Raw genomic sequence first — 26,144 nt, forward strand, 5'->3', positions numbered from 1 at the left:
AGGAGAACTGATGAAACATCATTTATTTGACAAACTTCGCACAAGCTGAACCGAACGGACAACTCTTCAAATATGAATGAGGTAGGCCTACTGTTGTTTCCATTTAGATTTTTTAACTTTTGTGTTATTTTTATTAGCATCTGATTAAATAAAAGTATGTTTTAGGTTATACTGTATATGAGGAAATCTAACAATTTTTATAGAGGACTATTTTGATACCAGTGAAATAAAAGGTTCTGATTTATAAAGATTAAAAAAAAGTAGAATGCTCATACTTCATTCACCATCCCTGTATGTATAATTAGGATTTGTTTTTTGCATTTTATTGGTTTATTTCCTGCTTTGGAGTTATTGTGAAACAAAAACAAAAACTGTCCAGTATCATAGATCCATCTCACTCCAGGGTGATAGCAGGACACCCCATGTCGTCACTCAGAAAAAATCAGGACATTCTGATGTACAGTTTCAAAATAAAAGACCTTTGGGGACAGGGATGATAGCTCAAATATGAGACTTCAAAGGTCTTTTATTTTGAAACTGTACATCAGAATGTCCTGATTTTTTCTGAGTGACGACATGGGGTGTCCTGCTATCACCCTGGAGTGAGATGGATCTATGATACTGGACAGTTTTTTGTTTTATTCTCATCTAAAAACAGGGATGATAGCTCATGCAATAGAGATTTCAAAGGTCTTTTATTTTGATACTCTACATCAGAATGTCCTGATTTTTTCTGAGTGACTAGATGGGATGTCCTGCTATCACCATGAAGTGAAATGAGTCTTTGATACTGGACAGTTTTTGTTTTATTCTCATCTAAACACAGAGGGATGATTTTCTTTTACTCTACCGTAATGCATAGGATATTCGCGCACCGCAATATCACGTGAGGGCTGGCTTGACTAGGTTTTCCCGAGTGGAGGCTGGCTTGACCGCAGTTAGTTTAGCATACTCAGCCCGACTCAGCCTGGCCCTAGAACCACGATTTTATGAGGCCATTACATCACCAGAAGTTCCAATTTAAGGGGTCATTTCTCCCCCAAAAAAATGTTTTACTCACTATATCAACAGCCCCACCAAAAATATTTTCCACCAGCCGCCACTGGTTACCAAAGCGGTTTAAAAAACAACTAAGGTGCACTAAAACAAGACACTAACATTCTACCAATGACATTGAAAACCCTAGAAGTACCTGTATGAAGCATGAAACAAAAGCAATGTGTCATTATGTATCTGCTGATTGGTGTGCAATGGGTTTGAGGTCAACACAACTCAACGGAGTTGAGATTCTAGCCTACTATAGAAAACTAAAGTATGTGCAGAGGAGCTTGTGACATTTCTAATATGTATGCCAGCAGGTGTGGTCATCACATATGAATAAAAAGGGACGTTTTTTCCTGCAAGCTAATGCAACATTTTTTTTATCTCTTACAGAATCTTTGCCAGGAGGGATGAGTTTGAATACTAAGAAAAAAAGTCGGTGAGTTTCAACTGTCTCTTAACCCGCAGCCCAGGGAGTGCCCTGATCTGTTTTTTGGAGTGTTTTATTTATTTATTTATTCATTTATTTAAAAGGGACAGTTTTGGTGACCACCTATTTAACCACTGGGACATAATTCAAACTTGGAACTACAGTTGCAGCTATTGTTACCACACGGACATGTTACCTATATATAGTGTGTGCCCTCCTGGCTCTTTCTCTTGTCGTCCTGGGCTGCGACCCGACAACATGTCCTATTCTGCTCTCTATTAAAGTACCATTTTGCACCTTCCTTGCACCGCCTCTGACTCCCTATCTCTCGGCACTACACAGTGCACATTAATGAACATTTCTGTAAATGTGCCAGAGTTAGCCAAGAGGCTATTTTTCATTTGTAGTCCCTGGACAGATTTAGTAACTCACCCTAAAGACACATTTCATACAGTACACGTTAGTGTTTTGATTTTGTATGAGAAAATAATATCACCTTATATTCAATTGTACATTATTGTTCTCACTTTTTAAACTTCCTAAGCACGATCATTTTGTTATTCAAAGTGCTGTGTGATGGTGTAGAGGTTATTTGTGTGACTGATTAAACACAACACATATAAATGACTTACATTAATTTAACACATGCTAGGACTGCTTGATTATGGCAAAAATCATAATCTCGATTATTTGGGTCAATAATTTATATCACGATTATTAAAAACGATTATCCATTTAATTTGAAAACATCTATTTATTGAAAAAAAAATGTTGAACAGTATGTTTTTAACAGTTGATTTAATTGCGATTTAAAATACGATTAATTGAGCAGCCCTAACACATGCTACACAATTCAAAATTCCTCTCCATACAAGTCACGTTTAAGTGGCATTTTATCAATTAATTGCGTATAAGAGGGCAAAGTCACAAATAATATACTTAATATTATGGGTCGCAATACATTTTATGGCAGCATATATATCATCATCTTACTTCAAGTAGACACTTAGACCCTATGGCTAAAGATTAGTCAAAAGTACCTGCTGGTTGAACTTGTTTCAAATTCCAGCTCTTCATACCTTGTTTAAAGAAGACTCACCCTGCAGGGATTTTCACTTTTGTTCATCACTCTTTTATCCTCATGTTTGGTTCAGAACGTCCTTCGGGGCAACAGCACCGCCCTTCATTGACTACCTACAAGATATTCTACGACGATATCCAGATGGTGGACAAATTTTGAAGGTGGGTTAAATGCTCTGATTTTACCCAACACTATGTACTAATAAGAATGACAAAGGGGTATTATACCACCCTATCAGGTACAACAAAACCATCAGACAGGTGAGGGAATGCCGAATCAAGTGCAGTTTGTACGCACCTACACAGTGAGAGGAGGTCCATTAGGCAACTTAAGTGAAACGCATGTAAAGGTGGAATAATGGTCTGCAGGGACGTTAACTTTGCTCTTGTGTAGCCCCGATTTGGAGCTTGTCATGCTCTGTTAATGGTAATTGATTTGAATGTATTTGTCAACAGGAGCTGATTCAGAATGCAGATGATGCTAAAGCCACGGAAGTGGTTTTCATACACGATGACAGAAGCTATGGGACTGAGCGCCTGTGGACTGATGAATTGGGAAAATACCAAGGTATGTGGGATGGGGAGGTTTTGGCGCAGTGGGATAGTGCGCCAATCTTTGGCTCAGGGGAGAGCTGGTTCCAGTCCCACTGTAGTGTTATGTTAATGTAATAATGTTCATAAAATAGCCATGCTCTATCGTGGTTATCAACATCAGTTTGTATGCATTTAAAGGATAAAGGAGAGGTAGCTTGATGACTTAGGCCCTTTCTCATTTCATCAAATCCCCCTCCTCGACTCCTCAGTCCTCCGGTAGTGACCCGGAAATTAATTTCAGCGCGCCATGTTGAAGAACATCTCATTTGTCTAAATGCACTTCGAGGACCGAGGATCGAGCGTCGAGGAGGCTCTCTGGAGGAGCTATAACCGAGGATACACTGATGGGTCCTCCTAGGCTCCTTCGTGGATGCATTTCCGGGAACAGAGATGTTTCAAAGAGTCGTGACGCACGGCCGGACTTATGTCAGCCAATGACAGCTCTGCGTGCATCCCCTGGATATTATTTTATTAACTGCTTTCATCGCGACGCTATGTTTACAGTGAGAACAGCTGTGAGGTCCGTGCAGAAAGCTGAGCAGTGTGTATAATATATATCACTCATTATAACAGGCCTACTCTCTTTATTTTCTTTAGTTTAGTAGATATCTACAAACAAAGAGTCAATATTTTTCTAAAACCATTTAGTTCTTCACATAATAAAATACACAACGGCTGTAGCCTGTTTTAGGAGCTGTAGATGCGTGTGTGTGGTGTAGGTGTGTGTGGCACAGTGTGTAGGTGTGTGTGGTACAGTGTGTAGGTGTGTGTGGTACAGTGTGTAGGTGTGTGTGGTACAGTGTGTGCGTAGATGCAGCGGACAGACAGGTCTCAGTTGGTTTGGTGTCTTCTGCTTACTTTTAATACTTGTAAATAAAACTTTTGGCCCGTAATTTATTTTCCTCATTGTAGCGACCAGAGAGGGGAGTCTCTGATTGCGTTACGTTATTATGAGAGTGCTCTGTTTAATTCTGAAATTGTATATATATATATATATATATATATATATATGTGTGTGTGTGTCCGCATCTGTAGCCTGTTATTGTCTCATTATACCGCACTGTGAATGAATCAAAGTAAATATATAAGTCGTCATGAACACATCTGTCCATCAGACAGAGGGCTGCTGTGCCTCCTGTCATCATTAATGGACGTCTCTTTAAAATGACCGCTCAGAGGAGAGGAGTTCTCATTTCTCTAACCGCCTGCTGCTTCCCCTCCTCTCTCCTCGGTTCCCCTCCTCGGCTCCTCCGCTCGCATCTCCTGTGGGCAGGATTAAGTCTCGAGGATAGGAGTCGAGGGGGGGAGTTAGAGAAATGAGAAAGGGCCATAGTGTTGAGGCTTCTAATGAAAAGGTGTAATACTCAAATGTAAGTCCTGCTCAGCTCCCCCTTTGGAGTCTTTAAATTATGCTTTTTTTCATGTGGGTTTCCTCCCATACTCCAGTGTGGTTCACCAAAGAGGATGTGTGTCAAGTATTTTTTTCTCATTACCACTCAATTCCTCTTTTTTGTCAATACCAGGCTTCTCACCCTTCGAGCGACCCTAAGTACATGATCACTTGATAACATGGCATCAGGGTCTAAAATGCTATGTCGTTTATTATCAGTTAAGGCAGTGTAGCTACACCGGTCCAATAAATAAGGCCACGAACATACTGATGTCTTTTTTGAAGGTTTATTCTCTCCCTCTCGCTCTCTTTCTCCGAAGACAACGTGTAAACTATAAGAAATTAACAGTTGAAAGTTTACATTAAATCGTAACACCTAACACATTAGCAAAATCAAAGCATACGCTAAATATTAACACACATATCAACAAAAGAGAAACATTTACCGTGTGCGCCTCTTAAACCCTGTAGATCAGTGCTTCTCAAAGTGTGGTCCGCTGACCACTGGTAGTCCGTGAGCGCCCAATAGTGGTCCGTGAGTATATTGGTAAAATGTCACATTTGAAATTAATTAATCAATTAAAGCTTTCCGCACTCTCGCGGGAATATCTCCGCAATGGAGCGAGCTTAAGTTTTTAACGATTGCATGATATAGCCCAGTGCAACACCTTCATCACACATGTTGCCACTTGTTTGTACCATTTTCAGGCGATTTGTAAACTGTTCTTGAAAAACGATGTGATTTTGGATATTTGTGGAGTTAGGTGGTCCGCGAGTGTTTTTTTATTGGTTAAGTGGTCCTTGGTATGAAAAAGTTTGAGAAACACTGCTGTAGATTATGCTAACGGCATGCGTTTCCATGGCAATGCCTTCTGACCTGACTGTGGTCATGTGACTCACCGACCACATCCCAAATGTGAACAATTCTACATTTTGCTATCCAGATAATACTCTACATTTTACAATTGTCTAATTACACACACATTTACAAAATCATAAATTGATAAGAAATGCACACAAATGAACATCCAAATATAAACATTTCTCAGACCGTTACAGGCAGTTTCTGCATTTTATGTTACCTGTAACATATACAGTAAACAGTAGTCACCACATGAAACTAAACACCACAACATTACAATATTACTGAAATCAATCAAAGGTTCTCAATTTGACATTGAGGGCACTGTAAAAGCAGAAACATATGTTTACACCCTCAGCCTTTCCTATATTTCTAGCCCATTTAATATATGCATGGATAGCATCCAAAACAAGCAATTATAGAGACCGAAGAAAATTAAAGAACATGCACAAATGCTCTGATCTAATGTTTCAAGCACTTTTCATCAAATCTAATTTTTTATTTTTTATTCAAAGGTCCTGCTCTCTATGCATACAACAATGCAGCCTTCACTGATGAGGACTGGGAGGGAATTCAGATGGCAGGGAGGAGTGTGAAGCGCAATGACCCAAACAAAGTTGGGAGGTTTGGAATCGGCTTCAACTCTGTTTACCACATAACAGGTAAAACTACATAAAGATACAGATTGTCTCAGTTTAAGTTTTAGTCCTTAGAGAAAATGCAGAGTTACTAAATATGACAATGTTGATCCACTTTCTTCACAGATGTGCCCAGTATATTCAGTTCAGATCACCTCGGCATGATGGACCCCCAAGAAAAAATATTTGGACAAAGAAATAGCGGGTTTTTGTGGTCTTTGGATGATGCAGAACACCAGGAAGCTCTAATAGAGATGCATGACCAGTTCCAACCTTTTCGAGATATAGTTTCGCTTGTTGGCAGAAAAGAATGGTCAACAGTAATCAACGAGGATCAACACTTTGACGGGACAATTTTCAGGTTCCCTTTGCGCAAAGAGGCATCAGATATTTCAGATAATCTCTATGACTCTGACAGGGTGGTTGAGCTTTTTGATAGCTTCATTGCGGATGCAGATTTAAGTCTCCTGTTCCTGAAAAATGTGACCTCTGTTTCCTTGATACATATCAACATGCATGGCACCGTTAAAACCAGGCTTGAAGTGAAATCCTCGATCTCCACAGATGTCGTTCTGGAGTCAAAAGACGATTCAATCATTGAGAGTTCAACAAGATTCAAAGTAATAACCCTCAACTCAGAAGACCACAAAGAAACAAAATGGCTTTTAACAACATGTACCATGAAAGAAGGAAATGTAGAACATCTTGATTCACTTGCGAAAAAGTTGAGCTTTTTCCCTCAAGTTGACTTGGCATTCCCTTGTGGTGAGAAGAGAGAGAGTAGTGATAGCAGATTGAGCTGCTTTCTCCCCCTACCAAACAATGAATCCAATAAGACCGGACTCCCAGTTTATATCAACGCATGCTTTGGCCTCACAGACAACAGAAGAGAGATCAAGTGGCAAGAGGAAGACCAGCAACATGACGAACATGCGGTGTGGAATGAATTGCTGATGAAGGAGGTGCTACCACAGGCATACATCATGATCATTCAAGATGCTATCAACCTTGCACAACAAGATCATCTGCCTGTCTCTTCAGTGTACGATCTGTGGCCAGATATTGCCCAGATAAAGCACAAACGCAAATGGCATGCCGTTGCTCTGGATGTTCTTGATCACTTATTCAGGCAGAAGGTTGCTGTCCTCTCTCTTGCCGAAGATGAAAGAAAGTTTATCACTCCATCAGAAGCTGTGTTCCCCTGTAATGGTCCAACAAGCAGTGACATATTGGCGGCAATTAAAAGGACTTTGGTTTCCTGTGGAGAAAATCTTGTCACCTTACCAGGCAGTGTTGCAAGTGCTATAAATGAGGCCTATCCACACCTAGACACCCTAAAACACGTGACTCCAGCTTTCATAAGGGGCTCGCTCCGCAGGATTGACGTGCACACTATCTCTAAACATGACAAACTCTGCCTTTTGGAGTTCATTCTAAGTGATGAAAAATACAGAGAACTGGAAGGTCTTCAGCTGCTTCCGCTCAACGATGGCTCCTTCAGATCGTTCACAGACAGAGAGGAGGACACTGCTTTGATTGACAGCAATGAATTTCCAAGGTAGGTTTATTTTCTTTTTAGATGTTTTTTCTCTTTTATTTACTACTACATCTATACTAAGTTTAAATGTTGCCCAAATCCAATCTACAGTACAGATTGGTAAAAACAATACAATTGTATTTATTGGAAAATATATTGAAGGCTTCTCAACTTAAATGATATACAAATGTCTTTGTTTTTGTTACATGCCTATTCAACAAATGTATCCTTTGTCCAGAGTCTTGCTACCATTCTGCAAACACCTCTTCATCCCCGATGATCTCCGTCCAGCCTGCAGTGCCCACCTGAAAAAACTGGCAAGAGAAAGTAAGAGAAATCATTTTATAGTATAGCGATTTAAAAATGCATAACATCTGTCATATGTATGTATTCACTCACTAATGAATGTATTTTAACCAATTTTCCAGATATTTTCAAGGTCATCAACATTGATGCAAAACGGGTGGCTGAATATACAAAGAGGTTTTTGCCACAGGACTGGAAGCAGATGAGCAAGGGCCATGTTACCTGGGATGTCAGCAGCAATCAACATCCACCTTTAGAGTGGCTCCAAGAGTTCTGGACATTTCTCAACACTCACTTCAAAGAGTTAAGTAATTTCATTGGATTACCATTGATACCAGTCAGTCCCCTGTCAGTCAGTCAGCCAGTATCACTAGCTAAACTAGAGCAGAAGACAACCTTAATTTTTCAGAAGAGAAAGCAGGTGAACTTGCCAGAAAAAATAACTGAGTTGGTGAACAAACTTGGTGGCACAGCGGTAAGAGAAAACGACTGGCTCAAACACGAAGACCTTGACTCATATGTGCTGTGCCCATCTCCAAGGAGTGTCATGAAAGTATTGGTGAACCTAGATTCTCAGAATCTCATCAGAGATCTCAAAACTGCCTCTCACGGAGCACGAGAAGAACTGAAAGATTATCTCTCTCGTCTTGATAGTCTCTCAGTCACTGAGAAAGATTTACTCTCAAAGTTGCCTCTGTTTCAAACCATGAATGGATCATGTGTTGCAGCTCAATCAAAACAGGCTGTGCTTCTGATGTCTGGTCTAAAAGTACCAACAGATTTCCCTATGCCTGATTCAGTTGTGCGGTGTGCAACAGAGGCTGATCACAGACTGTTACAGCTGCTCAAAGTTAAACCTTTGGACACTGCTGAAGCAGCTCATCTCCTTATTGACTGTATTGAGAGCAGGGCTTGCAGAAGAGAAGACACTGAGAAAATCATGACTTGGATTTTACAGAATGGAGCTATCCTTTTCTCTCAAAATCAGACCTTGAAACAAAGATGTAAGGATTTGAGCTTCATTGAAGTGAATGGAGAACTGAAAAAACCCTCAGCCTTTTTTGATCCAAGAATTAAAACCTTTAAAGTCATTTTCGAGTCAGATTTCTTCCCTCCACCTCTTTACACTGGCACATCACAGATGCTTCAAAGCCTAACGGATCTTGGCTTACTAAACAAAGAAGTAGATGTGTCACCGGAGCACTTCTTGCATGCTGCCACACTGATTGACAAAGCGCATGTTGACTCTCAAACTGAGGCTCTTAATAGAGCTCAGGTGCTCTTGAAGATGTTGGATACTAATGATCTGTTTAAGTTTTCCCCTGAGCAGCCTCATTGCATCAACATGCTAAAATGGATCCCATGTACTAAGCCTGGTAATGATAAAACGTACGGCAATGACACATCTCAGAGAAGTTGTTTCTTCTGCCCTGATGAAACAAGACATTCTGATTATGAGGACATTGTTGAGCATGTAATGCCTCTGGGTACTTTCAGTGACAGAGTTAGCAGCCAACTTGGTCTCAAACGCCTACCCCCACCTGAAAAAGTGATAGAGAATTTGTCTGCTCTGACATCAAAAGCACAGAAAATGACTGATCCTAACACAAATGTGGATTTTAAAAGAAAGCTGCATAGCATTTACAAACACATGCAAGACCACATAACTGAATTTTCACGGAAGATGAAAAAGGATACACACTGGCTGTGGAGCCACGACCAGTTTGTATCACCACAGGATCTGGTTCTAGACTACCCACGAAATCTTGATCTGAGTTCTTATATTAGGAAGGTTCCAAATGAATTTTTGCCATACAAGAGTTTGCTTCAGGAGTTTGGACTAAAATCATTGCTTTCAGATCAAGACATTGTTGGCATTCTCCATTCTATCCAGAAAACCATTGAAGAAACCCAACAGCCTTTTGCAACTTCCTCTGAGGTAAAAGTGTCAATAGAGATTCTTAAGTGGCTGTGGAAAGAGAAGAAGACGGTTCAGGATGATACCCCAGTGCCAGTTCTCATTCAGGGTGAACAACATACCCTTAAACCACTGTCAACAGCAGTCTTCTGTGATGTGAGCAAAAGTGGGTTGAAAGAGATCAAGTACAGCCAGGAGGAAGTTCATGTTCTACATGAAGATATCACAAAAGCAGCTGCTGAATGGTTTAACATCAGATTTCTTAGTACCTACATTCTCGATCCAGAGTTAGTGGGAATAGAACAGTTTGGACAATCTGAACCGATAACAACGAGGATTAAGAACATCCTTAAGGAGTATGATGAAGAAAGAGACATCTTCAAAGAGATCATTCAAAATGCAGAGGATGCTGGGGCAAAAGCCTGCAAGTTCATGGTGGATTTACGAGTGCACAAAGACTCCCCTGAAAGTCTCATTGACCCTGACATGGCCCTTTGTCAGGGACCTTGCCTTTGGGCATTTAATAATGAGCAATTCACAGCTGAGGATTGGAACAATATTGTCAGAGTTGGCTCTGCGTCAAAAGAAAACAAAGTGGAAAAAATTGGAAAGTTTGGACTTGGATTTAATACTGTGTATCATGTAACAGATGTTCCTTCTATCCTGAGTGGCAACAGTCTTCTCATACTTGATCCAAATGTAACCCACCTCACGAAACACATCAAACATAAAACAAATCCTGGACTCAAGCTGGATCTCTCAAAGAAACACCTTTTCCATTGCTTTCCTGGTCAGTTTGCACCATATGAACGCATTTTTGATTGCAATTTCAGAAGCCAAAGTCCCCCTGAACCATATCCAGGTACTCTGATCAAACTACCTTTTCGAACTGAAGAAGAGGCTATCATGTCAGAAATAAGTGAAAAAGTGTTTAACAAACAACAAATCATCACTTTTCAACAGCACTTTACAAACAATTCACAAACGCACCTGCTTTTTTTGAAGAACATCAATATGTTATCTTTACAAAGTATCTCAAACAATGCATCAACCCCACCAAGAGATAACGAAATAGAAACAGTCTTCAATGTCTCCAAAACCACTGAGAGTACAATCAGGATTCCTGACGAATCAAGCGTGTCCAAGCAGCAGCAAGCTGAGAAAGTATTAATGAAACTTGATGGGAAATGCAAAGAGGTCATTCACTGCTGCACAGTCAACATTGTCCAAATAACTAGTCAGCAATCTGGTGAAACTGAAGTCCAGTCCTGGCTCCTTTACAACTGCTTTGGGACACATAAGTCCTTGCAAATGGCCCTTCAAGAAAACAAGCAAGCCAAGTTCTCTTTGCCCATCGGGGGGATTGCTGTGCCTTTGCAAAAGAATCCAGGAACTGGGAAGCTGGCCCCACTACAAACAGATCTTGTAGGACAGGCATTTTGCTTCCTTCCTCTGTCCATTCACACTGGTCTTCCAGTCAATGTAAATGGAACATTTGCTGTGACAAGCAACCGCAAAGGTCTGTGGGAAAGTGGTGTGAAACATGAGTGGAACAAAGCCCTTCTTGAGGATCCTGTAGTGACAGCATATATTTCTGCACTTTTGGCACTAAAGAAAATGTCTGAAAACAAGCAACTGGAAACATATTGTTATCATACCTTTTGGCCTGACAGAGAGAAAGTGAGTGACACTTTCAAGCCCTTGGTTGATGCATTGTACTCCGCCATAGCTCAGCCTTCCATTTGCCGAGAGCTCTTTAGTGATGGAGAACATTGGTGCTCAATGAACAGTGCCATATTTCTACACAAGAGTATCGAAGAGGATAAAGACATCAGTGAACTTGCAGTGCAAGTGTGCAAGACACATGTCAAAGCACCCAACCATGTTGTTTCTCTTCCACTGTGGTTGAGAAATAGCTTCAAACGGTCTGGCCTAGAGGAGGCCTTGCTGAATAGAACATGGAACTGGGACACGTTTTACCAAGAGGCTGTGTTCAACAACCTTGACACCATGGACCCTAAGAGTAGGGATACTCTTGTGCTGCATGCGATCGACCTTAATATCAAAGAACTTGACGAACTTCTGGTCTGCTATCCATGCATCCCCACAACAGGCGGACAGCTCCAGCATATCAGGAAACTTGTGAATCCATCGGGCAAAGTGGCCTGTCTCTTTGAACCAGAAGACGGACGCTTACTCTGTGGTACCAAAAATGACTTTTGCTCCCCCAAAAGGATTAAACGCTTGTTGGAACTTGGAATGGCAAATGATCATCTCCCATTGGAAGAAATCACAGAGAAAGCACGCACAATTCCCCGGACCTGGAGCTTTGACAAAAAGAAAGCATGTGGTCATTTAAATTGCCTGCTTGAACTTATGAAGAATCACATGAGTGATGAAGGCTCTGTCCACTGGGACACACTGAGGATGACTGAATTTCTCCCAGCATTTTCCCCCGGTGATACAAAAATGGAAAGAAATGTCACATTTAGAAGGCCAACGGATATTTTTGGTGAAACACGCTCCCCACTTGTTAACATGACACAACACGTGCTGGATCACACCAATCTGGAAATATGCAACACTGATCCACTCCTGCAAGTTTTGGGAGTTCAAGTCAATCCAGGGCCTGACGAAGTGCTCCAACAACTGAAAGAAGCATGTGAGCAATCTCAATCTATTGATACATCCATGCTTCACAAAATAGCAAGTGAATGCTATAAGTTTCTTGATCAGTGGCTCAGTGGTTTTGGGGATACCACTTTTGTTTCAGAGAGGGCAAATTCATTCCCGTTCATTCTTGTTGGCAGTACATTTATTAATGTAAACTGTGTTGCGGAAAGTGAGCAATTTGAAGCAAAACCCTATCTCTATGTACTTCCAACTGCCTTTAAGGGTTTTGGGAGGCTCTGGGAAAATGTAGGAGTTGAAAAATCATTTACAACAAGTCAGCGTCTAACTGTGCTGCAGGAAATACACTCTGAACATGGCAACAAGACCCTGCCAAAGAAAGACCTTTTGATTTGTCTCACAATTCTCAGAGGAATATATGAGACCAAAGATAAAACAACCAACTGTCTGCTACCCAATGTACATGATGTTCTACAACCTGCAGCTGAGATGTTTTTCAATGACAGCCCATGGATGGCAGTTGATCCAGGTGTGACATTATGTCACAAGGACATCCAACGTGCTATGGCTTGTCACTTTGGAATCAAAACTACAAGGCATCATACCCTGCAAAACTATACAGTTGAGAACATTTCACCATTTGCTTTTCATTTTGAACAGCAGGAACAACTAACTGTTCGAATTAAAAACATAATTTCAGCATATCCATCAAAGAAAGATATCCTTAAAGAGCTCATCCAAAATGCTGATGATGCAGAGGCAACTGAAATTCACTTTGTTTGGGACAAACGACAGCATGGCACAGAAAAAACATTTGGAAAGAAATGGAACAAACTGCAGGGTCCAGCACTGTGTGTTTTCAACAACAAAGTGTTTTCTGATGATGACCTGAAGGGCATCCAACAGCTGGGAGAAGGAGGAAAGCGCAACTCTCCAGGGAAGACAGGGAAATACGGAGTAGGATTCAACTCTGTTTACCATCTGACTGACTGCCCCTCCATCCTCACTGGGGATAAACTACTCTGCATTTCCGATCCCAATCAAAAATTCATTGATAGTCATTCAGACAAACCACCAGCTGGAACTGGCTATAAACTAGCTGACACTTTTAAGAACATGTACATGGATGTGTACAAATCCTTTCTTCCAGACAAATTTCCCCTTAAAGATGGCACCATGTTCAGATTACCCTTAAGAATCGGTACCATGGCAAACAGCTCTAAAATATCACAGCAGGGAGTCACAGAGCATGACATGAACGAACTTTGCTCTGCACTCTCTAAAGATCCTGAAGGACTGATTCTGTTTCTGAAAAACATCTGCAAAATAGAGGTCCATGAAATCAATGAACATTCAGGGAATCTCAAAACAATCTTTATGGTTGAAAAATGCCTACCACAGGAAAGCAGAGAAAGTAAAGATGCTTTTGTTAAGCTTCAACAAAATGCGCTGCAATCTGACAAACCAATCACGCCAGACAAGGCTATATACAATGCACTCATTTCAACCTCCGATAAAAGACAAAGTAAATGGATCATTGCAGAACAATTTGGGACATTCAAAAACAGTGGCAAAGGAGACCTAACACTTCCAAAAAAACTTCCTCAAGCAGCAATAGCGGCACGTGTGAGCTCAAAGTTATCTGTTAAAGCCCCACCTAGAAACATCTGTTTTATTGGACAAGCCTTTTGCTCACTTCCTTTGCCAGGAACAACTGGACTGCCAGTGCATGTCAACGCAAACTTTGAGGTAGATTCTGCCAGAAGAGGCCTTTGGAAAGAAGATGGGCAAAGTCTCAAATCTAACTGGAATGAATCTTTGAAACAGAATGTCATTGCTCCACTTTATGCTGATCTCCTTCAGTACATCTGCCACCACTCTGCAGAAAAGAAAATCACTTATACAAGTATTGATTCATTCTACTTGTGTTTTTGGCCAACTGTGTCCAAACATGTTGGCCAGGATTGGCATGAAATGATACATGAGGTTTACAGATCAATCGAAGAAAAAGGTCTTAATGTGATTCCAGTTTTGAGGAGTTCAACACGCAATGTTGCAGGCCAAGAATTGAAGACATATTCTTTTTCCTGGTGTAATGTCAGAGAAAATGAAAACACTAAGGCACCTTATCTCACACACTGGGAAAAAGATAGGATAATGCCAATTTTGGAAGATCTTGGAATGAAATTGGTACCTTCTTTCATGCAAAATGTTTGGAAAAGTTTCAGATCTGCAGGCATCGCCGTAAGAGATGTGAATCCTTCAAGTGTGCAGACTTTCCTCAGAGAAATAACCGTCAATGACCCAACCAAAACAGAAAAGGATTTACCCCTGCCCATAACTGCCACCTTGATCAGAGATGGAAAAAGATGTTCTGAGCTCTTGAGTTTCTGCTTAAAAGACTTTAAAAAGACAGCAAAAGATAACTCCATTACACTCAATGGACTTCCACTTCTTCTCACAAGTGATAATGTTTTGAGAGTGTTTGACTCCAAATCTCCCAAGCTGATATCGAGTTATGAGAGTCTGTTCTTTGCCTACAAGGAAGAATTTGCAGACTTTCAGACAAACGGAGAGAACATTGATGCTCTACGAACTTTAAACCTTGTCAAAGGATTGACAGTTCCCTGTGCAACTAAATATCTGAAGCCGTTAATTCAGCAACTTCTTCAGAGCTGTGAAGTTGATCCACAAAGTGGTCTTCTTGTCCCACATGAGACAATGTTGAAGTGGTTGAAATTACTTTGGAAGTTCTTAACAAGTGAAATTAAACCTGCAACATCTAAGGGTGATGAAGAAAGCCTGACATTAAGTGATGTTAGGCAGCTCTTCAGCGACTGCTGCATTTTACCTGTTGTGTGTCCAAGGTTGAACAACAAACACTTCCTGAAAACAATGAAAGACATGCCGAGTGTGATTAAGAGCACCTCTGGAGAGGACATATCAGGCATCCTTTTTAAACTTGGTTTTATGGCGCTTGAAGGCAGATTCTTCTTTGAGATGCCTGTAGAACAACGTTTACTTATTTACTCTGAACTTATGGATGTGAATGATAAAAGCTCTGTGTTGGAGCAGCTCTACAACATAAAGCACTCAGAGTTTTCCCAGCTTTCAATTGAGGAGTTGAAAGAGCTTCAGTGTGACCTGCAGTCTGGAGTATCCAAGTCCAAAGACAAACAAGAATATCAAAGGAAGCTCAAATCTTTGCCAATATTTGAAACAATACATGGTGAACGAGTAAGGATTGATGGACCTAAAGAGGTGTTCATCCTCAACAGCGCATATTCAAAGACATTTCCGGATTTGTTCTCCCTATCTGGCAGCAACAGCACTTTTCTCAAAAACAGTCCTGCAAACAGCAGTCTAGCAGAAACATTGAAAATCCAAATAATGACTGATTTGGACTATTTCATGAAGTTTATTCTGCCTGTTGTAAACACGCTCAATGGGACGCAGAAGCTTCACTGCCTCAAACTCTTACTGACACCACAATTCATTCATTGTAAGTGCAGGAAAACAATCATCTCCTCAATGAAGGCAGTGAAATTGATTGCCAATTCTCAAGGCACATTGGAGAAGGCATCATACTTCTTTGATGAGAGTGTTGAGCTGTACAGACAAATATTGCCCAAAGAGAGGTTTGTGCCTGAGAGATTTTGGACTGTCTTGTGTGAAGGGCTTTTTCAACCAGAGCCAAAGAAGTTACTGAGAGACCTTGGAATGAATCATGTTGTGTCAAAAGATGACATATTAAACTTTGCACACCAGTTAGAATCAGAAGCAAAAGGAAATGGTGACCTTAAAGATTTGGAACCAAAGTCATTCTTAATATTCGAAGCAACCTTAAATATACAGATTAAGGACAAGCTCGAAAAGGAAATGTTTCTGGAGGAAATGGCTGACATCAAGTTCATTTTTCCTATGAAAATTAAAGAAGAACTGCAAAATTACCACAAACCAATTGTGGCTGAGAGAACTACTGTTAAAATCAGGGGGTCTTTGATAGACAGTGAAGCCAAGCATCAAGAACTGATTTGGTCCTCAATGCCAATTATACATCTACCTGTTTATAAGTCAGAGGAAGTCGTGGAAAAGATGAATAAAGCTGGAGCTCATGAACAACCGCCGCCAAACTGTGTCGCCAGTAACATGAGGAACATCTGTCAGTCGCCCTGTAAAGATCAAAAGTTGATCCAAACCCGTGCTGAGGTTTTTCGAAGTGCATATGCATACCTGCAAGCAAACACGTTTGAAGTCCAAACATTGGCTGGTCTTCCTGTGGTTTTGGTTGAAAAAGACAAAGAACTTGCAAAGCCTGATGATACTTATTTTTCACTCCTGCACGAGCGCGAGTTCAGACCGTATTTGTACAACATTTCTGAGAATGATGTGATCTTTTCAAAGTTCTTCAAGCAAATTGGTGTTAAGGACACACCTACAGCAGTGCAGTATTGTAATGTTCTGGCGGCAGTTTATGCTGATTCCTGCGAGAAACCCCATCTCAACCCAAACCAACTGAAAACTGTGAAACGTGCTGTTGAGCAGTTTTTCAGGTCAATCAAAACTCAAGGAAACCAGTCCCTTGTTGATGATTCAATGACTTTTTATCTTCCTGCAGTAGATGGTAAAGTATACCCATCCTGCAAACTCTACTACAATGATACAGTGTTTGAGAGCAAAAGGTTGGAAAAAGCGCTTGAGAATAAGTTTCTGTTGCTTGAGAAACTTAGTGAGTGTCACTTAGGCGATGATATGTATGAGCATCACCGATTGCTGCGATTGCTGCCTCAGACCTTTACGCCTAATATGCTGTCTCAATTCACTGAAGAGAAAGTAGTGGAATCTCACATGCAGCGTTGTGAACTTGGTGCTGACTGTGAATTTAGTGGATGGTTTGAAAGTCATTTGTCCTCAGAAGCATTTATACATGGACTCATTTGTCTTATCAGAGACCAGTCCAAGGGGGAAATAACACAAGAAGATGCTACTGAGATGTGCAAGAAGACTTTTGGCAGAATTCAGATTGTGTGCTGCAAAAGTCTAAAAACTGAGCTTTGGGTGAATAAACAGCCACTACACCAGACTGCCTCTCAAACCGATGTTTTTGTCAAACAAGAGCAACAAGGCTGCATATTTTACTTGAAACACAACAACGACATAATTCCTAGGGTCTTAAGTGACATCAATATGACATTGACAATGGAGATTAATGTTCTTTTAGGTAACATATTTGGATCGAAACACCTAATGGTCCTCGTGCACCTTCTCACGTGTGACAATATGCAAGATGTTCTGAAAACTCTTGCTAAGAATCGGATCCATGACAGTGCTGAAACTCAAAGCATTTTCCGCAATCCACCAGCCCCTGGAACCGAAATCCCACTGGAATGGCATGATTCCTTAGACATGAACATCCTCAATAACTTTGAAGAGGGTGAATATGTTGGCTACAGCACCAACAACAAGTATATCTATGCAGTTATTGTTGAAGAACTGCCTGGGCAGTCGGGACCATATTCACACAGATACAAAATAGAAATTGGAGAAGATGAGCCCATTGAAGTCAGTTGTCTGGACCTGTATCAGTTTAAACGACAAAAGAAACCAGAACCTAAAGGGAGTTCTGCTGCTTCTACATCTGCTGATACTTCTTGCATGGACATTGTCCCACTAGAAGGAGCTGTGCCACATTCTTCCAAACCATCAACTACAAGTTCCTCTTCTACGAGATCCTCACCAGCCTCTCTTGAAGAAGCTAAAATGGAAATTGACAAATGTTTAAAAGAGATTTGGACTCTTCCTGTGGAGGAAAAGCATAAAGCCATCAAACGACTTTACCTTAGATGGCATCCTGACAAAAACCTTGACTGCATAGATCTTGCCACTGAGGCATTCAAATACCTGCATAATCAAATTGCTGAGCTCAGCAAAGGGAAGGGCAAAGGCCAAAATACAGGCTCATCTCATTCAAGCGGAAGATCAGACTTCAGGAACTTCTATGATGAATGGAATCAGGAGGCCAGGCATCACAGAAATGCTAGAGACAGATTCTCCAGAAGCAACCGTTCCTACAATTTTTGGACACATAATGAAAATGTCCCAAGACCAAACAAAGAAGAGGCCCAACGCTGGAGAAGACAAGCTCGCTGTGATCTCGACGCAGCCTACAAAGACGTCAGTGGGGCGAGCACAGAGTGGTGTCTGTTCAAAGTCCATCAAGCAGTGGAAAAGTCTCTCACAGCTGCAAAGTATAAGAGAGATGGTCAGCATCCCACCAGCAGCTCCATTTTATCCCTTGCAGCACAAGTTTCCGTCTACCACCTCAAACTGAGAGTTCTTCCTCAAATAGTGAGGAATCTGAAGGCGTTGGGAGTGGACGACAAAAAGACTCAGTATCCAAACTGCCATCCATTTCCCCATATTCCAAATGAGCAGTTCAAACCAGAGAATGAGTTGTTGGCACTGGAGAGCGCATCTGAGCTTCTGAGTTTAGTCGAGGAATATTTAAATTAGGGATTCAAGACAAACTGACACGTCGTGTTGGTAGGGTCAATTTAGGTTTGTTTGACATGTAAAATGGCATTAGCCATATTCTTCTATTAAAACATTACTCTGAAGAAAATAATAGTACCATTTGTTGAAAAGAACATATATCAGTCAAAAGGCTGACATAAAATGTGTGTGTAATGTAGGGACTTTCTGAAGCCAATGAAAGGCCATTGTAATGTAGATATGATATTTTGAGTATTGTTGAAGAGTTTTGACTACTCACTCAGGACCGATAGGCCCTCTATTATTTTGTTATGGAAATTAAACCAAGGAAGTTATATTTATACAAAGTTGTCGTTTATGACCACTCACTTGGGATCACTTTAAACTCTGTATTACTTTTACTTTTTTTATTATTGTTCTACAAATGTACAACTACTCAAAGTGAGGACCAATTTATTGTCTGTATGACTTTTTATGAAAATATCAAGATTTTCTTTGAAATGTTGTAAACGGTTAAAACTCACTGAGGTCCAATATAAAATCTGTATGACTTTTATTTTTACTTTATTATCATTTATACCTATCCACTAGGTCCAATATAATCTCTCTTTTACTTATATATTATTACTTTATTTTAAATACTTTCTAAAAATGCAATTATAATCTTTTTTTTGTTCAGCATTGTTATAAACATTCACAATTTTTAACTATGACGACCAATATAATATATGTATGACTGTTGTAAAAATATCAATATAATTTTGTTGCGTGTTGTTGTTGCACTGAGGACCAAAATGATGGCTGTATGACTTGTTCCTCACAGTTTTCTAAACACTGAGTTTCACTGAGTTATCAATAAGTCAAAGAAACAATGGCATAACCAGAAATATATGAATTATTGAATGTGATGTTATATGTTATTTTATCATTTATTACTACTTACTCAGGGTCAATATAATCCCTGTTCCACTTTTTTTGGAAAGTACAAATGCCACATAATTGAGTTTCTGAAGCCAATGAAAGGCCATTGAAATGTAAATATGATATTTTGAGTATTGTTGAAGAGTTTTGACTACTCACTCAGGACCCATAAGCCCTCTATTATTTTGTTATGGAAATTAAACCAAGGAAGTTATATTTATACAAAGTTGTCGTTTATGACCACTCACTTGGGATCACTTTAAACTCTGTATTACTTTATTTGTATTTTTTATTCTTGTTCTTCAAATGTACAACTACTCAAAGTGAGGACCAATTTATTGTCTGTATGACTTTTTATGAAAATATCAAGATTTTCTTTGAAATGTTGTAAACGGTTAAAACTCACTGAGGTCCAATATAAAATCTGTATGACTTTTCTTTGTACTTTATTATCATTTATACCTGTCCACTAGGTCCAATATAATCTCTGTTTTACTTATATATTATTACTTTATTTGAAATACTTTCTAAAAATGCAATCATAATTTTTTTTTGTTCAGCATTGTTATAAACATTTACAATTTCTAACTGTGACAACCAATATAATATGTATGACTGTTGTAAAAATATCAATATTTTTTTTGCATGTTGTTAACCTTTACATTGAGGACCAAAATGATGGCTGTATGACTTTTTCCTCACAGTTTTCTAAACACTGAGTTTCACTGAGTTATCAATAAGTCAAAGAAACAATGGCATAACCAGAAATATATGAATTATTGAATGTGATGTTCTGTTATCATTTATTACTACTTACTCAGGGTCAATATAATCCCTGTTCCACTTTTTTTGGAAAGTACAAATGCCACATAATTGAGTTTCTTCACTATTACACTTTTTTTGTTTGAACTTTTTACATCTATTAAAAAACGAAAATAAAGCAATTCAATCAAGGATTAAACGTCATGTCTTTTTTTAAAATACCACAGTAAATGTGTCCAGGGCTAGACACTATCACTCAAACCTGTGAGTTGTTCTACCTCTGTCCTTTTCTATTCTCTATATTGGCACTTCCTGGAAAAGGATAATCAGTTAGTTCTCTTTTATTGGGTTGCCACACCTGTTGCTTGAGGGAGATTTATGCAATACTGTCAATAATAAAAGATAACATTAAATATGTAGGCGAGAGGATCAGAAATGTTCAGTCATATGACACCTTTAAAAGTTGCTTTACTGTTGCAACGCTAGTCATTAAAAAGGGGATACAAAGTGTTCAAAAGCACACTTTGTAAACCTATGCTGAGGATTTAAATGTGTTCGTGTCTGAATAGATCTCTTCCAATACCTGCAAGGGTCTTAACAGAATGTTTTTGATTAAATTGTTAGCTTTGTGGTACCTTGTAGGGTAAACTGATAATACCCCACAAATAGCACCCACTGTAGGTAACGTGAGCCCCTTGGCACCCACATCGTTTATTATGTATCCCACAACATGGAGGTTATATTCTTGCTACTATAGCTTATTGCCAACACAACGACATGATCATATTAAAATATATTGAAAATGCATTTACTTTAAGAGCTTATTGTTTGATATAGCTTTTAGGTTTTAAATATCATAAATATGTTTTCCTTATCTCCTAAGCCCTGCATTGTTTGGCAAGTTCGAAGGACCCTGGAGTGACAAAGTTTGCTCTTATATAAACTCTTCCTTCAACTAAAGTCAATAGCATAGCACCCTGCAAGCAATTTCATATGACCCTTTTACATTCATTATTGTACTGCATATGCTTTATTTTCACATTTTTGGTACAGAGACAATTACAACTGGAAGATGATTCTTATGATACTTTTTTTAAAGACAAGACTACATTGTGTGTTTTTATTTTGGATCGCCTCTTAATGATTTTGATGATTCTGTTATTGGAAATATCCTGGTAAAGGATTCCATTATTATTATTATTTGGTTTTCCATAGCGAAACATCTTTATTTTTCAAACAGACTAAAAGACAGGTCACATGTTGGCTCAGGATTAGTAAATTGAATTGATGTCATGAAATTCTTAGCTCTGTCCACGTCACCCTGGGCAACGGGGCTAATCACCTGGGATATTGAACACACCTGTGTAGGCGTCGTTTTCTCAAGAAGCTGACAGTGAGCTTAAAAGTGTTCACTTCCACCTTCAATAGTAGCCTTTTAGAACATTTGGAATATTCTTTATTGGATAGGACATCTGCAGGATCAGTTGCTAGTAAAAACAAGCGTTCGAAGTTAAAAGCACTTTTTTTTATTCATTAAGAAATCATGTTATGAAAATAATGACAACTAACCATATATCAGACAAATGTATCTTTCCATATGTTAACAACAAAGGTTTGCTCTGGAAGACGTGACGTCTCGGCGGTCCCCAGAGCGCCGCTGTCTTCTCCTTGTGCGAGGAGTGTGCTTGGTCTCCCACTTCCATACTATAAAAATGTTTACAAGGCTTTTCACGTATTTTCTCAGTGTCCACATGAGAACACGTTTCAAATCATTTTTGTTTGTGAGGGAGAAATTCACATATACCAGATTCAGTCTTTGTGTTATGTGGTCATCTTCTCCATCTATTAATAATTTACACAAAACCTGTACATACTTACAGCAGGCAGGAGCCTGTTTCTGAGGAGATGATCACACAGAGAAAAGAAGCAACGCACAGTGAAGTGAATCTTTACAAAGTCAATGTGGGAGGTTAAGATGTTATGAGCATATTAGACACTTGCCTTCATCAAGACATGCAATACAAATACTTTTGTAACTCTCATTCAACCCTATGGCACTCGAAATGTGGCTTTGACATTTTGCATGAAACCAACACCGGCTTCAATGTCTTCCAGTCCTTTGCTTTAAAACACATTCAACACAACTGACAATAGGGACAGACACTTTAAAAATATTTATGGAGTGTGTGTTTGTTATGGCTGATGCTACGATCAAGTATATTCATATTAGCCAGAAAGATGAAAGACTTTGGGTGCAATAGGATTTACCATACCTTACCTCCTTCTGCATATCCCCCTCCCTATCATACAGCTGATAAACTTCACAAAATTAAGTTAAGCTGGGATAGGAAAAGAGTCTGAAAATTCACTTAAGGCTTCATTCATATTATTTGGCAGGTTGCTAATGGAAAGCAACTATTATATTCCTCGCCATCTCACGACTCTGAAGGCTGGGCACTTACTGTCTGCAGCAGTCATTCAAAGTATTTCACGTCACTCATATTGCATTTTGTTTAGATAAAACAATAACTATATTACACTTTTTGGATTTAGAAAAGGACAACATTGCGTCAACCACATAGTATTTCTCAACATCCGGTTACTGACAGCACAAATTAAAAGAACTGATGCTGAAATGAATGAAGCAATAACTGCAATACTAACAACATGATGTGAAATGAGCAGGAACACTAAAATCCGGGTTGACCTCAGGCAGACGGCAATGTACGTAAGATGGATTTTCTTCTATAAAAATCATATATGGCCTGCAATGGCTCTGCGAACACTTAACATGGTGTCAGTCTATGGCACTAGTGTATGGCAAACACAACAAATAATGAAAATATAGAAACGGACAGTAGATGAGGTTAGTGGAACTGTGTAGTGTTATACGTTGCTGCTATCATGTGTCCCGGGTTTAAGGACACAGACACTCTGTCATACTCAAAACTCTTTAAAACATTTGTTGAGGCGAGAAATCGCAGGGAGAAACTGACATGAGGTTTGTGTTGATCTCATTTCTCTTGGGATTTCTCTCCATTTTGCATCCACGTTTTCTTTCATGTTTCCCTGTCTGCGAGCTGAGAGGAGCACGCTTTCTTTCAACAGAAGCCACACCGACTCCCGTTGTGTGATGAGCCGCATGGAGGAGGAGGGGACCCTCACATGTTGTAAGCCACATATATGGGGTCCAGCTGGTCGGCCAGGAACCCGTCTCTGAGGTGCATGCGCTGCTTCTCCCCTCTGGAGTTGATGGGGATGACGCCGGGGTCGACCACCACCACCACTCCCACGATGAGGTAGTGCTCCTCTAGGACTACGTTGGTGACCAGGGCAACCAGGTCCAGGGCCTCCTGCTCAGACCCCTCCAGCTCCACCACCACCACCAGGAGGTTGGTCCAAGTGAACACCGCACTGGGAGAAAGCGAGACAAAAAGAAAAATGGAAAGAGAGCAAAAGGGAAAGAAAGAACAGGATAGAGGCAGATTAGTCAGAATTGATGTTGCTCATTTATATTTTTTAGTATTAACTGGATAAATGTCTTACTACATAATCCATCATTTGATGTGATTAGTGATGAAGTAGTGATGAAAATGTCTCACCACTCAGCTATGCTCTTGTGAGAACGGATTACGGAAGTCTCGATGTCGATTGGGTGATACCTCATTCCCCTCAGCTCCAGGGTCTCATCCAGAGAGCCCACCACATAGAGGGCGTCGTGGCGCTCTGAGACACACACACAAACACACGCACACACGCGCACACACACACACACACACACACACACACACACACACACACACACACACACACACACACACACACACACACGGTGTTACGGCTGCTGCCTTCCTGGTCGTCTGAGTGTTTTCAGCTGTGTGTTCTATGTAAATGAGCTGTGCGGTTGCCCTCCCGGTATTGGCTCCCATCTCCTGGTCCGCCTCCTGAAGATTGCGATTGGAGCACGCCGGGCCCGACGCACTCCAATCGTAGCGCACAGCCGGCGCACACCTGCTGGAGATGACTACAAAGCTTGGGGACAATCATCATTCTGGAGGACAGATGCCTCTCGCTACTTGCTCTTTGTTCTGGGGTTAAAACTTGTGTGATTAGTAGTGTCTAGAGTAGGTTAGTTAGAGTGTAGAGTAGCTAGTTAGTGTTTAGTAGTGATGGCAAAATGAAGCTTTGAATGAAGCGTCGAACCACTTGGACAATTGTGTCGGAAATAGGTTCATTTCTCGAAGCTTCAGTTACAGCGATCTCTCCTGGCGAAGTGCAAGGCTGCAGTGGGTTTAACGCATCTTTGCCTTGAAAAATATTCGATACACACACACACACACTAAGACTGAATATCATGTTCTATTTGCAATTAAAGATTGATAATAGTGTGTATTGGGTTATTGAGAAGAGACTCGAGAGTGCTTGACATTTATTTGGGCGGAGAGGGCCTTTTATCAGTTATTAAAGTATTAAAATTAAAAGCTGAACTATTCCGAGCTTTGAACCAGCTGCGCGGAGGATATCGCCGCATCCTAGCCGCCGGCTCTATCCACTGGGCTATCAATTCCTTAGACCATCTAAGTGTTTTTATATTACGCATTGTCTTTTTGTTCACAACTTCTCCACATTTCGAAGTGTTTCACGAGCCAGAACGACCTATTTATCTTCCTGGCTTGCTCTATAATGATCCAATTAAAATACAATGCCAACAACAACTCAACAGCAACAATGCAAACTACGACAACAACCCACACATTGCGCATTGTTTAGAGTGGTTATAAAGTGTTGAAGCGCTCAAATGTGAAACTGTTTCAACCTGTCACCTGTCAGAATCGAGACGAGGCAGTGCATTGAATCACCTGATTGGACGGCGAACCAGTGAGTTGATTCATTCAGGAAATGAAGCAGTTGCTGGTTCAGACGTCACATGTCACGTGATTTGAAGCAGTTGCTGCTTCGGACGTCACATGTCACGCGATTTGAAGCAAGCTTCGAAGCACTGCTTCTATGGAATAGGAAGTCCAGGGTTGAAGCTCCGTTCGAAGCTTCAGTGTCAAACTGCCATCACTAGTGTTTAGAGTATAGTTAGGATTTGTGACGGTTGCCTTTAGTTTAGCTGTGTTTTTGTATAGATTATTTGTGTTAGTTGTACCACTTTTAGAGTGAGGTTTTGTTTAGTTCTTTATTTAGTATATTAGTATGTATTTTCCCTGTATGTCTTTAGACTCCTTTTTTAGAGTCCTCCTTTAGTTGGTTATTTGTCAACCTGTGCCCTTTTGGCTCTTTTGTTTGTTTCGGGCTGTTTGCCTGCTATTTTGTTTACAGCTGTTTTTAAATAAACGCTTATAATTTACCAATTACATACTGGTGTGTGTTGCATTCCTCTTCCCCTAGTTGGGACGTAACACACGGATAGCAGGGTTGTCCGGCTGGACCGGCTCCGTTGGAGATCGCGGTCGTTTACGCTGACTTGTGAGAAATCTTTCCATTTTCGATCTGTGTTCACATACTGAGAATTATAACAACATTAGCCAAGTAACAG

General features: G+C 40.2%; 2 protein-coding genes across 3 annotated transcripts; one reads left to right on the forward strand and one right to left on the reverse strand.

Moving 5' to 3' along the window:
* The first annotated feature begins 15 nt into the window (after nt 1-15).
* On the forward strand, nt 16-20,789 carry sacs2 (sacsin molecular chaperone 2). 2 transcript variants are annotated; one of them, XM_079663303.1, is made up of 8 exons: nt 16-81; nt 1,435-1,480; nt 2,626-2,713; nt 3,008-3,119; nt 5,913-6,059; nt 6,162-7,593; nt 7,811-7,899; nt 8,001-20,789. In XM_079663303.1, the coding sequence occupies exons 2-8, from the start codon at nt 1,452-1,454 to the stop codon at nt 18,938-18,940; spliced, it is 12,837 nt and encodes a 4,278-aa protein (XP_079519429.1). In that variant the 5' UTR covers nt 16-81; nt 1,435-1,451; the 3' UTR covers nt 18,941-20,789. The 2 variants fall into 2 exon arrangements, with proteins under 2 accessions (XP_079519429.1, XP_079519428.1); XM_079663302.1 differs by lacking the exon at nt 16-81 and having other exon boundaries at nt 987-1,480.
* Nucleotides 20,790-22,112: 1,323 nt separating this feature from the next.
* Nucleotides 22,113-25,519, reverse strand: LOC307028356 (disco-interacting protein 2 homolog A-like). The gene is made up of 2 exons (XM_079663306.1): nt 24,205-25,519; nt 22,113-24,016 (listed from the first exon to the last, which is right to left on the reverse strand). Exons 1-2 carry the CDS (start codon nt 24,267-24,269, stop codon nt 23,764-23,766), a joined length of 318 nt encoding a protein of 105 aa, XP_079519432.1. The 5' UTR covers nt 24,270-25,519; the 3' UTR covers nt 22,113-23,763.
* Between the last annotated feature and the right edge of the window lie 625 nt (nt 25,520-26,144).

The sequence above is a fragment of the Notothenia rossii genome (assembly GCF_949606895.1).
Source record: "Notothenia rossii genome assembly, chromosome: 2".
Lineage (NCBI taxonomy): Eukaryota > Metazoa > Chordata > Actinopteri > Perciformes > Nototheniidae > Notothenia > Notothenia rossii.